Genomic DNA, 13135 nt, shown 5'->3' on the forward strand with positions numbered 1-13135 from the left:
CCAACCCCTCGAGAGACTCCACCTAACGGCGGCAATCTGGAGCTGTCCCTGCTGCCCTCCTGGCCCTGGGTGGTCAGAGCGGCTCACAGCGTGTGCAGGGCTCCTGTCTGCACATCCTTGTATGGGGGGCCCATCCTGTCCGCCCAGCATCACACGTGTCTGGGCAAGGAAACACCTCGCTGGGACGTGGGGACATTCTGCTGCCCGCATCGTCCTCTCACTGGGCCTGAGCGCTCAGCCTGGGTCACCCCCGATGACCACTCCCAGACACCGGTGTTCCATGGCCCAGAGCCTCTGAGCATCTGATCACACTCAGAATTGAGGTGGGGGAGTGGTACATAGGGCAGAGGGCTCCCCAAATGGAAAGAAGAGACTCTGAGCTCAGCGTGGCTTCAGCTGCTGATCCAGGCCCTGAGAGAAATGCTTTCGGTTTCCAGAAAAACACCACATGCCTCTACCCCCGGGTTTCCAGGCTGTAGAAAAAGTCCCCAGCGACGACTCATTCCTCTGACCCTGGACACCCTCTATTTGCAGCTCTCTCACCAGAATGTCGACTCTGATTCCTAAAGTGACTCCTTTGTCCCATGACTCTGGTTTCTGAGTCCTCTGCAGCCCAGACCAGCCCACCAGGACCTCCACAAAGCTGCTGCCATACCTGTCCTCCAGCAGGAATGCCGCCCCAGAGCCTGGACCTGCTGCGTAAGGACGGGGCTCTAGGGTGGGGGGAGTCTGGGGGAGAATGGATGCGTGTATACGTATGGCTGAGTCCCTTCGCTCGTCACCTGAAGCTATCACAACGTTGTTAATCGTCTCTGTTCCCACACAAAATTAAAAGTTAAAATAAAGAGAGCGAGAGAGAACAAGACAGAAAGAGAGAGAGAAATCTTTGTGCACAAACCCTTTTAGAAATGGAGAGAAAACAAATAGTTGAAGTCCAGCTGAGAACTTTCCAAATGAAATAAAAGAGAGGGCTCAGGGCAACAGGCGTGTATAGGGTCTGTGTCAGTAACTGTTCAGAATGTCGGGGTAGAGACAGCAGAGTACTCCCCGTCGCCACCGCCCCGGATCGCTGTGAGAGAGGACCCTGTCGACTGCATGGGTCACAGGCCTTCAAGGCCCATCTCCCGGGAGGGTCCCCCACTTCGGCCCAGGGAGGTTGGGACAGAGGCAAGTTAGGAAATTCCAGGGCCCAACCTTCCCCCCACTCTTGTGATCACTCACCTTAGTGGAAGCCATGCTGCTCCTCGGCTCTGCCATTGTAACGCGGTGGGAGGGAGGGTGTGAGGAAAAGTGATCTGGAGAAGCAGGCTCGCCCACCACCCTGGAGCGTGTTCTGCCTGCAGGTCTCCCCACTTCCTTCTCCCCAGGCGCCCTGGAGCCCCTCACCTGAGAGCCTGCGACAGAGCCCCAGCCAGCAGTGCACTGCAGAGCAGTCCAGACTCAGCATCCCCTGGGAGTCAGGGACTTAAGGGCAGAAGAGGGAGGGGTGGGAGGGTGGAGGCATCAAAGAGCCGAGGAAGCAGGCTGGGGAGGGGGTTTATGTGTGTGTGTGTGACAGAAACAGAACTAGAGCAGGGCCAAGACAGAAGGAAGCAAGATGGGCTGACAGAGTTCTGAGGGGCCAGGGCGGAGAGGGCGTGTCCCTGACACTCAGGGTCCCTGGACAGGCCCCTCCTCCCTGAGCTGGGACTAGATATCTGAGCCAAGCTAGGGCCTCACCCTCCACCCGCACCCATCAACTAGGGGGCAGGGAGGGACAGGGAAAATACAGACTTGGGACAGCACATTGAGGAAGCTTACGGAGCTCCAGAAAAGGATGTCAACCAGCTGGGGGTTAAGATACAGGGGAAGGCGACCAGGGCCCTCGAACAGACTGCACCCCACTCCACATCCAGAGAAGCTTCGGTAGCCGCCCTGCCCTCAGGAAGTCACAGGACCTGCAAGGGCCCTGAGGTGGAGACGCTCCCCGGGGCCCTGGCATCCAGGGCAGGGCCGGGCCTGATTGCCTGACACAAAGGATGGGGCCCAGGAGGGTCTGAAGGGAGCCTTGCTGACCAACTGGCCCCAATGACCAGGGTCTCCTGAGCCCCATGGGGGGCCCTTCAGTCCCAAGCTACAGTGGCAGGGGTCTCCCTGGCCCTGGCCGTCCCCACAGGGCTTGACTCTCACAGCCTGGCCCACCTGCCCCTGAGACCACAGCCCCTCACAGCCCAACACAGCCATGGCCCTGTGTCTGTCTCAGAGACCCAGGGCCGCCATAAGAAAGAGCCACGGATCCGGGTCTCAGCGACACACGTATGTCCTCTCCCAGTGGAGCCAAGGCTCACTGTGTGTGTCTGTCGTTGTGTCTGTGTGTCTGTCGTTGTGTCTGTGTGTGTGTGTCTGTCGGGGTGTGTGTGTGGGTGTGAGTGTGGGTGTGTGTGTGTTGTGGGGGAAAGACAGCTATTAGAGCCAACTGTGGGCGAGGCCAACCAGTCTCAGCCTGGAGTGATTTCTCCTCTCGAGTCCACCCCCGTGTTTAGTACAATATCGTCCAGTGTATTTGCCTGTTTAGTTAAAATTGAATAAAACTTAAAATGCCAGATGTTAGATTAATATGGGAAACCTGTTCTTGTGGAACGTTGGTAACTAATTCACACTGAAAATGCTAGCAGCTGATTACTTCAAACTGAAAAACGAAACCTGCCTGCAGGTAAGTTGGGTTGACCGTTGAGGACCCCTAAACACCCATAGGGGCTTCCCTGGTAGCTCAGCTGGTAAAGAATCTGCCTGCAATGCAGGAGACCTGGGTGGGATTCCTGGGTCGGGAAGATCCCCTGGAAAAGGGATAGGCTACCCACTCCAGTATTCTTGGGGTTCCCTGGTGGTGCAGTCGGTGGCTCCCGCCTATACAGGAGACTTGGGTTCAATTTCTGGGTTGGGAAGATCCTCTGCAGAAGGGAATGGCAACCCACTCCAGTAGTCTTGCCTGGAGATGCCCCGTAAACAGAGGAGCTTGGTGGGCTACAGTCATGGGGTCGCCAAGAGCCAGACATGACTGAGCGGTTAAGGACGCACAGCGCTGTGGAGCCTAGAAATTTTGTTTTGTTTTGGGCCCTGATTCATAATTTAATGGGTGTGCTGGTCCGGGTCCCTTATTTCTACTGCTCAGGGGCCCACTGCTCTGGGGTCAGGGTTTTCTGCTCAAAAGCATGAATGTGCAGGAGCTCTTCTGCTAGGCAAGGGTTCAGGAGCCGGTGTCTCTGAAGCAGCGGTTTCCCCTCGAACTCTGCCGACACCACGAGGACTCGGAAGCTGGACGCGCAACGGTTGGGAGTCGTGCCCTCCACTTCCACCTGCTCCGCTTCCAGGCCCCGCTGCAGCTTCTTCCGGAGGTACTCGGCGCTCAGTTCCATTGTGGCAGCCCAGCGAGGGCGGCAGCCCAGTGGGGATGGAACCCCAGCTCTGACCCCAGCCACCCTGCTTCCCGAGCGTAGAAGTTGAAATCAAAGTGTCAGCAAGTTTAGTTCCTCTGAGAGCCCTGAGGGACGCATGTGTTCCAGGCTCCTCTCCTAGGCGTGTAGACGGCTGTCTCCATGTCTACATGGCGCCAACCCTAGACAAATATCTGTCTCCTAATTCCCCATTTTCATAAGGTCACCAGTCGTAATGGATTAAGGCCCACCCTTAAGACCTCATTTTAACTTGATTCCCTGTAAAGACCCACCTCCAGGTAAGGTGACATTCCAAGGTGCTGGTGGTTTGGACTTCAGCATAGGAATTTGGGGCAAGACAAGTCAACCTCTAATATCCTTGCAGAGGAACCAGGCTCTGGAAGCAGCTATCAGTGTGGGCCCCAGAGGGACAGACCTACAAAACCCACTCCTCAGGGAAAGTCTCTCTTGGGTTCACCATTCCCCAGGCAGCATCCTCTGCCCCTTCGGAGCCCATTCAATTGTCTGAGACCACCTTTCCACACCCGGGAAGACCAAATCCTTCCCTGAGCCTCCTATGAATTCCAGGGCAGGAGGGAGACAGGGAGCTGATCCTGTTTCAGCTGCAAGTCACATTTCTGGGTCTCATTTCCAGAAACCTGGCCCCTAAGATGGGGTGCTCAGCCCCTCCATGCCTTTCTCCAGAGTATAATCATCTGAAGGCATTTTATGTTTCATTACGGACTGAGCCCTTTTCCTCACAATTTTAGTTGACATCTAATTCTCATACCATACAATTCACCCAGGAAAGTGCCCAGTTCAATGCAGGAACCTATTCAACCATCACCACAATCAATTTCAGAACACTTTTCATCACCTTGTCAGGCGAGTGCATGCTCCCCGGTTCTGTCCCATCACAACAAAGATTTGGAGTGACGGACATTAAAGCCCTCAGCGTGGCACAGCTCTCGGGTATTGGACAGACCATGTTATAGCTCTTAGATAGATCAGTGTTATAGCTCTATTTTATTTAGAAAATAGCAGGAAAATCCATCCCCAAGGCATGAGGGCACGCCGACCCGAAGACGCGAAGAGAAGAGAGTGGGGGAGCGCACCAGCGCACGGGAGAGAGAGACCCCCGGCCCTTTGACTCCTCTTTTTACATGTCTTTTCCTCCCCCTGGGCCTGCCCTATGTAAACTGGGCCAGCCAGGAGTGCTGGTGGTTCTACCTGAGGTCCTCACTCGGGTCCTCGGACCTTGCTTTGCTCTGTTTTCGCTGGCTTTTCCCTTCCTTGTCTTTTAGCCACCGCCATTCTGGACTCCTGTTTCCTATTCTAACTACCTAACAACCTCAAGCAGCCATTCTCCACCCCTAAGCCATCATCCTCCAGGGCCCACTACCAGGCAACCCCTAAGTCTGCTTTTTACTTTTTGAGGTACCACTGGAATACTTCCCAAGGTCATAAAACCACGTCACATTGCCAGCAACAGTATATCAAAGCTCGAATTTGCCTGATCCTCAGCAGCACTTATTATCACAACCTTTTGATTCTGGCATCCTAGTGGGCATGAAGTGGTATCTCACCCTGAATTTTATTTGCAGTTCCCCAGAGACGAATGCTGTTGAGCAACCCTTCATGTGTTTGTGGACCACGTTTATACAGTTCTTGGAGAACTGTATACACTGATCCTCAGCACGTTTTTAAACTGGGGTATTTGTCTTTTTATTTTAAGTTGTCAGAAGAGTTTTATGCTCTGGGTACCAATCCCTTATCAGATACATCGTTTGCACAATTTTTGTTTCCATTGTGTGTTTGTCTTTTCATTTTCCTGATGGTTTACTTTGAAACACAGAAGCTTTTGCGTTGTTATCTTGGGACTGTTCCGTTCATTTCAGTCACTCAGTCAAGTCCCACTCTTTGCGACCCCATGGGCTTCAGCATGCCAGGCTTCCCTGTCCATCACCAACTCCTGGAGCTGTACTGTTCTTTAAATAATATAATTCAATGTGATGTGGCATGTCTGTGAACCTGACTTCATGAAGTGAGAGGCTAGAGAAGTGTCCATTGTTGCAGCGAAAGTAGCCTCAGATGTCACATGGGACATCCCTCTCTGGGCGCCTCCAACCAAGTTTTGGTTGCCCCCCAGCTCATCCTCAGCCACCCTGTCCCCCGTCAATGCTGGATTCCAGCCTCTTCTGTAAAACAGTGATTCGGGTCTGTCAAGTTCCTACCACCACTTCAGCCTGGCTCCATCACTGCTCCAAGAAAATGAAGGGTTTTCTCTCCTGTTATTTTTATTGTCCTGCGTTGGGGCTGACAAGCTTTTCGAAAGCAAGTTTCCTCCTCCTCATAAATAGAAAGGGTCCTGACAGAGGCCCAGATGGCTTCTGGTGCCTTTGAATTCCCAGGTCACTGGCTGGTTGAAGACACCGGGCTGTCATCCTCTTCTGGCCTGGTCGTGACCACGCTGGGCTCCATGCCCCTGGGTCAGCTCTTGCAGCACTGTGGGCCCGCTGAGGCTGGTGGCACATTAAGAAATGGTGGGTCTGTGACTCCACCCATGGGGGGTGAACCTCTCTCACCCCGGCGATGAGCTGGGCTCTGTAAACACAGGAAGAGGTTAGAGAACTTGCTAGAGACGTAGAAAAGCCACAAAACAAAGAGATGCAGGTGCTGGCCCAGCTCCCTTGCCCAGGAGGACTATGCCCCACCCCCCACCACCCAGTTTGTTCAAATGCAGATTCCTGTCCCCAGATCCTGAGTGTAGATTCAGATGAGGACATGGAATCTGCATTTTCAGTCTCCAGGGTCATGCTCTCTCTCTGTTTATTTTTTATTTTTTTGGCAAGATCAAGCGACTTGAGGGGTCTTAGTTCTGGGACTAGAAATTTGACTCATGCCATGATAGTGAAAGCATCTGATTCTAACCAGTGGACCACCAGGCAACTCCCTTCTTGGGTCATCCTGTGTGGAATATTTCAGAAGCAGATTTGCAGAGGCACTGGTTTTTAGATCCTGAATTCTGTGACGAGTGTGGGGTGGGGGGTGGTCAATGAGGTGGCTCAGGTTCCACCTACTCATCACCCAGGAACGTTGAGGAAGCAGTGACCCAGACTGAGAGGGGGCCAGTCCACTGTGTTCCCACCAGCATGAGCTGATGGGAGCCAAGCAGTTCCCAAGAGGATGGCAGAGGTTCAGGTGTGGAGGAGCAGAGAGGTGTTCCAGGTGCAGGAGAGTGTCCCCCTGAAAGTGGCCAGTTTAGTCTTAAAACTAAACCTGTGACATGTGGGGACTCCAATAGCCCTGTCTGGGGCCCTGGCTCCCTTCAGACTCACCTGGATGCACGGGAGGCCACAGTGGGGACCACTGACCTCAGCAGGGAGGCAGGAGTGCAGACTGCACACTTCCTCAGGAAGTGGCTGGCTCAGGGAAGGTTCTGGACTTCCTGGGTGTAGGAAGGGAGTTTCAGACAACTGAACTGGCTCCTAAGGGGCAGGGGATGCCAGCTGGGGTCTGGTGGACCCAAGAGAGACTTTCCCTGAGGAGCAGGATTCATAGGTTGTCCCCATGGGGTGCACACGGGTGGCCCATCAGGAGCCCAGTTCCTCTTCAAGGATATTAGACACTGAATCGTGTTCCCCTAAATTCACACAGTGAAGTCCTAACCACCAGCACCTGGAGGGGGGTCTTTACAGGGAATCAAGTGAGCATGAGGTCCTTAGGGTGGGCCCTAATCCATTATGACTGGTGACCTTAGGAAAATGGGGAATTAGGAGACAGATACTTGTCTAGGGAGGGCGCCATGTAGACCTGGAGACAGCTGTTTACACGCCTAGGAGAGAAGCCTGGAACACATGCTTCCCTCAGGGCTCTCAGAGCAACCTCTGCCTGCTGACGCCTTGATTTCAATTTCGAGGCTCCACTGTGAGAGTAAATGTGTGTTGCTGAGACCCGGGTCTGTGGCTCTTTGATATGGCAGCCCTGGGTCTCTAAGACAGATGCCAGGCCATGGCTGTGAGGGGCTGTGGCCTCAGGGAGAGGTGGGCCAGGCTGTGAGAGTCAAGCCCTGTGGGGCTGGCCAGGGCCAGAGAGACCTCTGCCATGGTGACTGAGGACCGGGGGCCCGAGCAGGGCTCAGGAGACCCTGGTCAGCGGGGCCCAGATGGCCAGCAAGTCTCCCTTCTGCCCCTTCTGAGGGACACATCCTGTGGGTGAGGCACACAGGCCCGGCCCTGCCCTGGATGCCGGGGCCCCGGGGAGAGTCTCCACCTCAGGGCCGCTGCAGGTCCTGTGACTTCCTGAGGGCAGGGCGGCTCCAGAAGCTTCTCTGGATGTGGAGTGGGGTACAGTCTGTTCGAGGGCCTTGGTCGGCTCCCCCCGAATCTTCCTCAAACTATCGTCCCAAGTCAGGACTTTACCCCATCCCTCCCCATGCTGGAGCCAATTGTGGGGGGACGAGGCCCAAGCTGGGCTCAGAGATCCTGACCCAGCTCAGGGAGAAGGGCCCTGTCCTGGGACCCTGAGTGTAAGGGACACACCCTCCCCACCCCGCCCCTGAGACCTCTGGCTCCATGTCTTCCCCTCCTTCTGACTCCCCCCCTTCCCCTTCTGTTTTTGCTTCTATTTCTGTCTCAGTTTTTGTCTCAAACACACCCAGCTGACCCTGCCCCATCCCCCAGCAGGGCTCCACCCTCTCTGCCCCTCCCTGGCCAGCTCTTAAGTCGCTGGGGCTCAGCGGGCAGCGGGGCAGTGCTCAGCTGGAGCTCTGGCTGCAGGATCTCAGGTGAGGGGCTCTGGGGAGCCCGGCGTGGGGGTGGGGGAGACCTGCAGGCGGAGGACCCTCCAGGGTGGTGGGCGAGCCCTCTTCTCTGAAGCACTTTCCTCCCGCTCTTCCTCCACCAGGTCCCAGCGGGAGGACCCTAAGCCACCATGTTTTTCTCTAAGGTGAGTGACGAGAGATGAGGGGAGAGTGGGCCTGGAGTCTCATTTGCCGCCTGTCCCCGCTCCCACCAGCTGAGCCCCAGCCCTGCTGACTGCTCTGTGCACAGCAGCCTCTGTCCCACCCTCCCTGGGCCCTGGGGTGGCCGCAGGGGAAAGTGAAAGTGTGAGTCGCTCAGTGGTGTCCAACTCTTTGCGAACCCGGAGACTGTAGCCCACCAGGCTGCCCTGTCCATGGGCTTCTCCAGGCAGAGATACTGGAGCAGGTTGCCATTTCCTTCCCACTGGGGAAGCAGAGGGTCAAAACACGGGACCCGTGCCACAAAGCGCCCCGTCTCACAATGACCCTGGTTGAACACTCTGCTATCACCATCCTGAAATTCTGGATCATTGTTGACAAGCACGCTCCAGCTTCCTGTTGCTCTGAGCCCTTTCCTTATGTGGCAGGTCCTGGATGTGGGGCTGGGGCTCCTGCTGGGAGGTCAGTTTGGGGGGCAGCTCAGTGTGGGGGCCTTTGGGACCAAGGAAGGAGCAATGGACCAGGGAGTGAGTGTAGGAATTAGAGTCGTCATGCTCGTGGGTGAGCCGGACGTGGAGCGTCTGCAGTGTCCGAGGAATCAGCCATCCTCATGCTCCTTCTAATGCTTATTCCTATTTATTGAATTTCTTTTGTCTCTGAGCGATCTTAGTTGCAGCGTGTGGGGTCTAGTTGGCTGGCCAGGATTTTCAGAGAAAAGCTGAAAGCATTTCTCTCAGGGCCTGGATCAACAGCTAAAGCCACGCTGAGCTCAGAGTCTATTCTTACACTTTGGAGTGCCCTCCAACCACTGTCCCACTCAACTACCTAGTTCTGAGGGTGACCAGATGCTCAGGAGCTCCAGGCCATGGAACACCGGTATCTGGCAGTGGTCATCGTGGGCTGAACCAGGTTGAGTGGCCAGGCCCAGTGAGAGGATGCGGGCAGAGAGTGTCCCCACGGACCCGCGAGGTGTTTCCTTGCCCAGTCGTGTGTGTTGCTGGCCTGATAGGATGGGGCCCGGGACACAGGGTGTGCAGACGGGAGCCCTGCACGCACTGTGAACCGCACTGACCACGCAGGGCCAGGAGGGCAGCAGGGACCCGCCAGATTCCCGCCATTAGGTGGAGTCCCCCGAGGGGTCAGGGGGCACCTGCCACCTCCATGACGCATCAAGTGTCTGGAGGGATGGGGCTGGGGGCCGGGGGTCTGCAGGGTCAGAGTTAGGGAATACTGGCCACTGTCGCCGTCAGGGCCTCAGACCAGAGAGGACAGCACCAGTTCCTCCCTGGTCAGCTCTCAGCGGGACCACGAAGGGCTAGGCATCTGGGAACCAGGTTGACCCGCCTGTTCCAGGGCAAGCGTCCTCCTTGGGTGAGTGTGTGTATGTGTGTAAAACAGGTCTCGGTGGTTACAAGACCAGAACCTGAGTTTCACTGTTACCTCCACAGGGAGTCCCACATAACCTGCCTTCTATGAGGGCCATGATGGTAAGAGGCTCATCCCCACGAATAGCTGGGGCTTGGGAGGCTTGGGTTTTGCTGGATGAAGCCGAGAACGATCTGGCCCACTTGGGACCCAGCAGGGAGAAGGACCGAGCTTCTTTTACTCAAGTCCATCTCTGTTCACAGCACAAACGGGTGGATGATTTCTGTGATAAGATGGGAAATGAACCAGAAGAAGCACAGGTGGGTCCGTGTGCCGCACCCCCGGCCCTCCCCAGTGTGAGGGTGGCGGGCGGGTTCACAGTCACGGTGATGATGAGGGTCACAGCCCGGCGCCCAGTCCTTACACTGGACAAACGCACACCTGTGTGGCAGGTGAGTGCACAGGGAGGGGATACGGAGGCCCAGGGATGCTGAGGGTGGCATCCAGACCACAGGGCAACAGGGCAGGGCAGGGATGCCAGAGCATGGCCCTCAGGTTGAGGGATAGTTATTGGGGTGACTGGGCAGAGATGAGAACTAGCTGGGCCTTGGGATTCAGGGTGAAAGTGAGAGAGGGTGGAGGTGTTTTAAACAGAGTGTTTTTTCCCCACCAGATGGAGGAAGGCCTAGCAGAGATGGAGGTGAGTTTGAACCTTGCCCCCTGCTAAGGGTCGTCCTCAGAGTTGGATCAGCCAGGGTATGGGGTCTGGGGCCCTGGCTCCCTTCAGACTCACCTGGATGCACGGGAGGCCACAGTGGGGACCACTGACCTCAGCAGGGAGGCAGGAGTGCAGACTACACTCTTCCTCTCCCCAGAATGGACTCAGCGAGGACGTCTGTGAAATCATAGAAGATCACATTCAAGAGAACCTTCCCGTGAGTTGGAGCCACTGTCTCAGCGCCTTCCTTCCCCTCCCCACTGGTCTCTCTTGTCCTTGGGGCTGCTGTGTGTGCACAGAGATTCCTGGAGTGGGGGATGAAGTGGGGGTCCCTGAAATCTCAGGTGGTTTAGCCTTGCGAGCATCAGCCTCCCCACTCAACCACGGTGGCCAGAGCCCTGGAGTCAGCTTCCTGCTGTGAGCCCCGTGGGCCTGGTCCTGGGTTCAGAGGGCAACCACCTGCGGGCATGTACAACCAAGCATCAGGGTTCGTTCTTTGAGGGGAACCGAGGGGCCAGGCCCAGTCTCTGGGAGAAGTCCTTGTGTCTGCGAAGCTCTTGGTCTGAAGGCAGGTGGTTTGGGTTGGGCTGGGCTGTACTTCTGAGTTCCAGCGTCTCCCAAGGTCTGGGAGGCCTCAGTCAGGTCAGGACCAGGGTCTGCCTCACCCAGGGCAGGTCCCTGAAAGGCCCCCATCCATGCAGGAATCCCTGAAGGAATCCAGTCCCTTGCTTCAAGAAGCAAGGCAAGAAGTACGCTGCAGAATCCAGAGACCCTCAGGCTCTGCCTGTCTGGAGGTGTTGAATCCAGAAGAGAGCATCTGGGCCAGAGCTCTGCGGCGGTTCCAAGGCATTCTGCAGAGTCTCCACCAGCGGTGTTTGGATGCGCTCACCTGGCTGCGGGAGAAGGCAGTACCCTGGCTGAAGGAGAAGGCAGCGGCCTGCCTGGAGGCCATCTGCAGTGCGGTGAAGGCCGTCTGGGGAATGCTGACGGATTTCTGCTCCTCTGTGGGGCAGGTCTTCAGAAACGTCATCCAGGTCTAGGAGCCCCAGGTGGTTCTGTAGGAACTCCACCTCATCCAGAAGGCCCTGCACTATCCCCTTCCCGGAAACCATCTTCTGAAGTGACCTAACCCTCCTGCTCATCCTTGAGCCATCATTTAACTGCCCTCACCTCCTGTCCTGCAGGGACGACTCCACAGCATCAGGCCAGGTTTCCCTTCTCCAGGTCTGACCTGTCTGTCAGGGATGGGGATGCTCTGCTGACCCAGGGATGTGGGAGAGGCTTGGAAGCCCAGAGGCCCCAAGGACCAAGGTGGCTTCCGTGGGTCAGCATGCCTCAGTGTCTCTGCCTGTCGCTCCAGACGCTGTTAGATGGGGCGCTGAGCTGAGGGCCGGCTGCGGGTCTAGCAGGAGGAGGCAGTGGTGGACCCTGACCCTGATGTTAGCATCTTAGTGCCCTCATCATCCTAAGGGACCCAGCTTGCTGTCAGCTCAGGCCCCAGCAGGGCAGGAGACCTGAAGGAAGGCTCTCCCTGTCTCCTGGGCCTGCGCCTTCCTGTCTGAGGAGGACAGCAGCCTGTCTGGGAGTTCCTTGTGGCAGAGTCCCATTCCGGCCACACCCTTCCCCCTTCACTTCCAGGGGGTCCCTCTGACAGGCCTGAGTCTGGAAGGCCTACCTCTGGCCTGAGTTCCCTGCTGCAAGGAGCCGCCCACTGCCAGGCCCTGAGCAGCCTTGGCTTCCTGGCCCTGTCCCTGCCCCACCTCCCATCAGTATGCAAGTCTCTCAGATTTTCCCCTGCATTCTCCGCTGCCCCTGTGCTAAACCTGCACTTGACTATTTCCTTTTTTTCTTTTTACAAAATGACCTTACATCTGATATAGTACTTCTCACGATGGTGAAGTTACTCAGTTGATATAAGTAGTAAGGTTTTTTTTGTTTAACATTAAATTTCTTCCCTGTTTCAACGTCAATATGAGTTTGCTTTTTGTTGTTGTTCTTGTTGTTTTTAGATCAAATCTTTTCTCCATTTCAATGTAAGTTACATGAAATACATTTTCTAAACATTTCCCCTCCCAAAGAAATGTTTCAGTTTTTGACCAATGATATTTGATTTGTGCATGTACAATATAAACTCGGGAGGTAACAGAACAAAATCCAATAAAAATATGGAGGAAAGAGTCCTCCATGGTGTAGGAGGGAGTGATGTTAATGGAATAGGTACAATTTCCAGGGATTCTGGGCACAAGTTTCTTTCTTCCTATGCAGAATTCTGAAACAATGAAATATTACTTATGTAAATATTAGTCATTTCACTTCTTTGACCTTGTAACTAGCACATGCAAGTTATAGACAGCAGTTTTCATGGGTTATTTGCTGTATTTGCTGTACAAAATGGATGTTTTGTACTCCATTTAGCATAGGATATCCATTTGAAACCGTTAGGTGGTGTTTCATGGCATCCGAGGAACTCTGGTCCTTTATGTCTCAGCTCAGAAAGAATTCAGCGAGAGGCCAAAGGAGCCTGGCAGCCTACAGTCCACGGGGTGGCACAGAGTCAGACACAACTGAGGACCTAAGGCTCTCACTAACCTGTCAGATCCCGTCTCATCTGCAGAACGCTGCTCTGCATCTCCTCACCTGCGCAATAGTCCTTGGCTGCTGGCCAAACTCCTCTCTCTC

The 13135-nt window shown here is 55.3% G+C and overlaps 1 protein-coding gene across 1 annotated transcript; it reads right to left on the reverse strand.

The window, feature by feature from the left end:
- Positions 1-3130: 3130 nt before the first annotated feature.
- LOC129637953 (bolA-like protein 2) lies at positions 3131-3410 on the reverse strand. The gene has a single exon (XM_055562302.1). It carries the CDS (start codon positions 3393-3395, stop codon positions 3141-3143), a length of 255 nt encoding a protein of 84 aa, XP_055418277.1. The 5' UTR covers positions 3396-3410; the 3' UTR covers positions 3131-3140.
- Between the last annotated feature and the right edge of the window lie 9725 nt (positions 3411-13135).

Source organism: Bubalus kerabau, chromosome 23 (genome assembly GCF_029407905.1).
Source record: "Bubalus kerabau isolate K-KA32 ecotype Philippines breed swamp buffalo chromosome 23, PCC_UOA_SB_1v2, whole genome shotgun sequence".
In the NCBI taxonomy this organism is placed as follows: domain Eukaryota; kingdom Metazoa; phylum Chordata; class Mammalia; order Artiodactyla; family Bovidae; genus Bubalus; species Bubalus kerabau.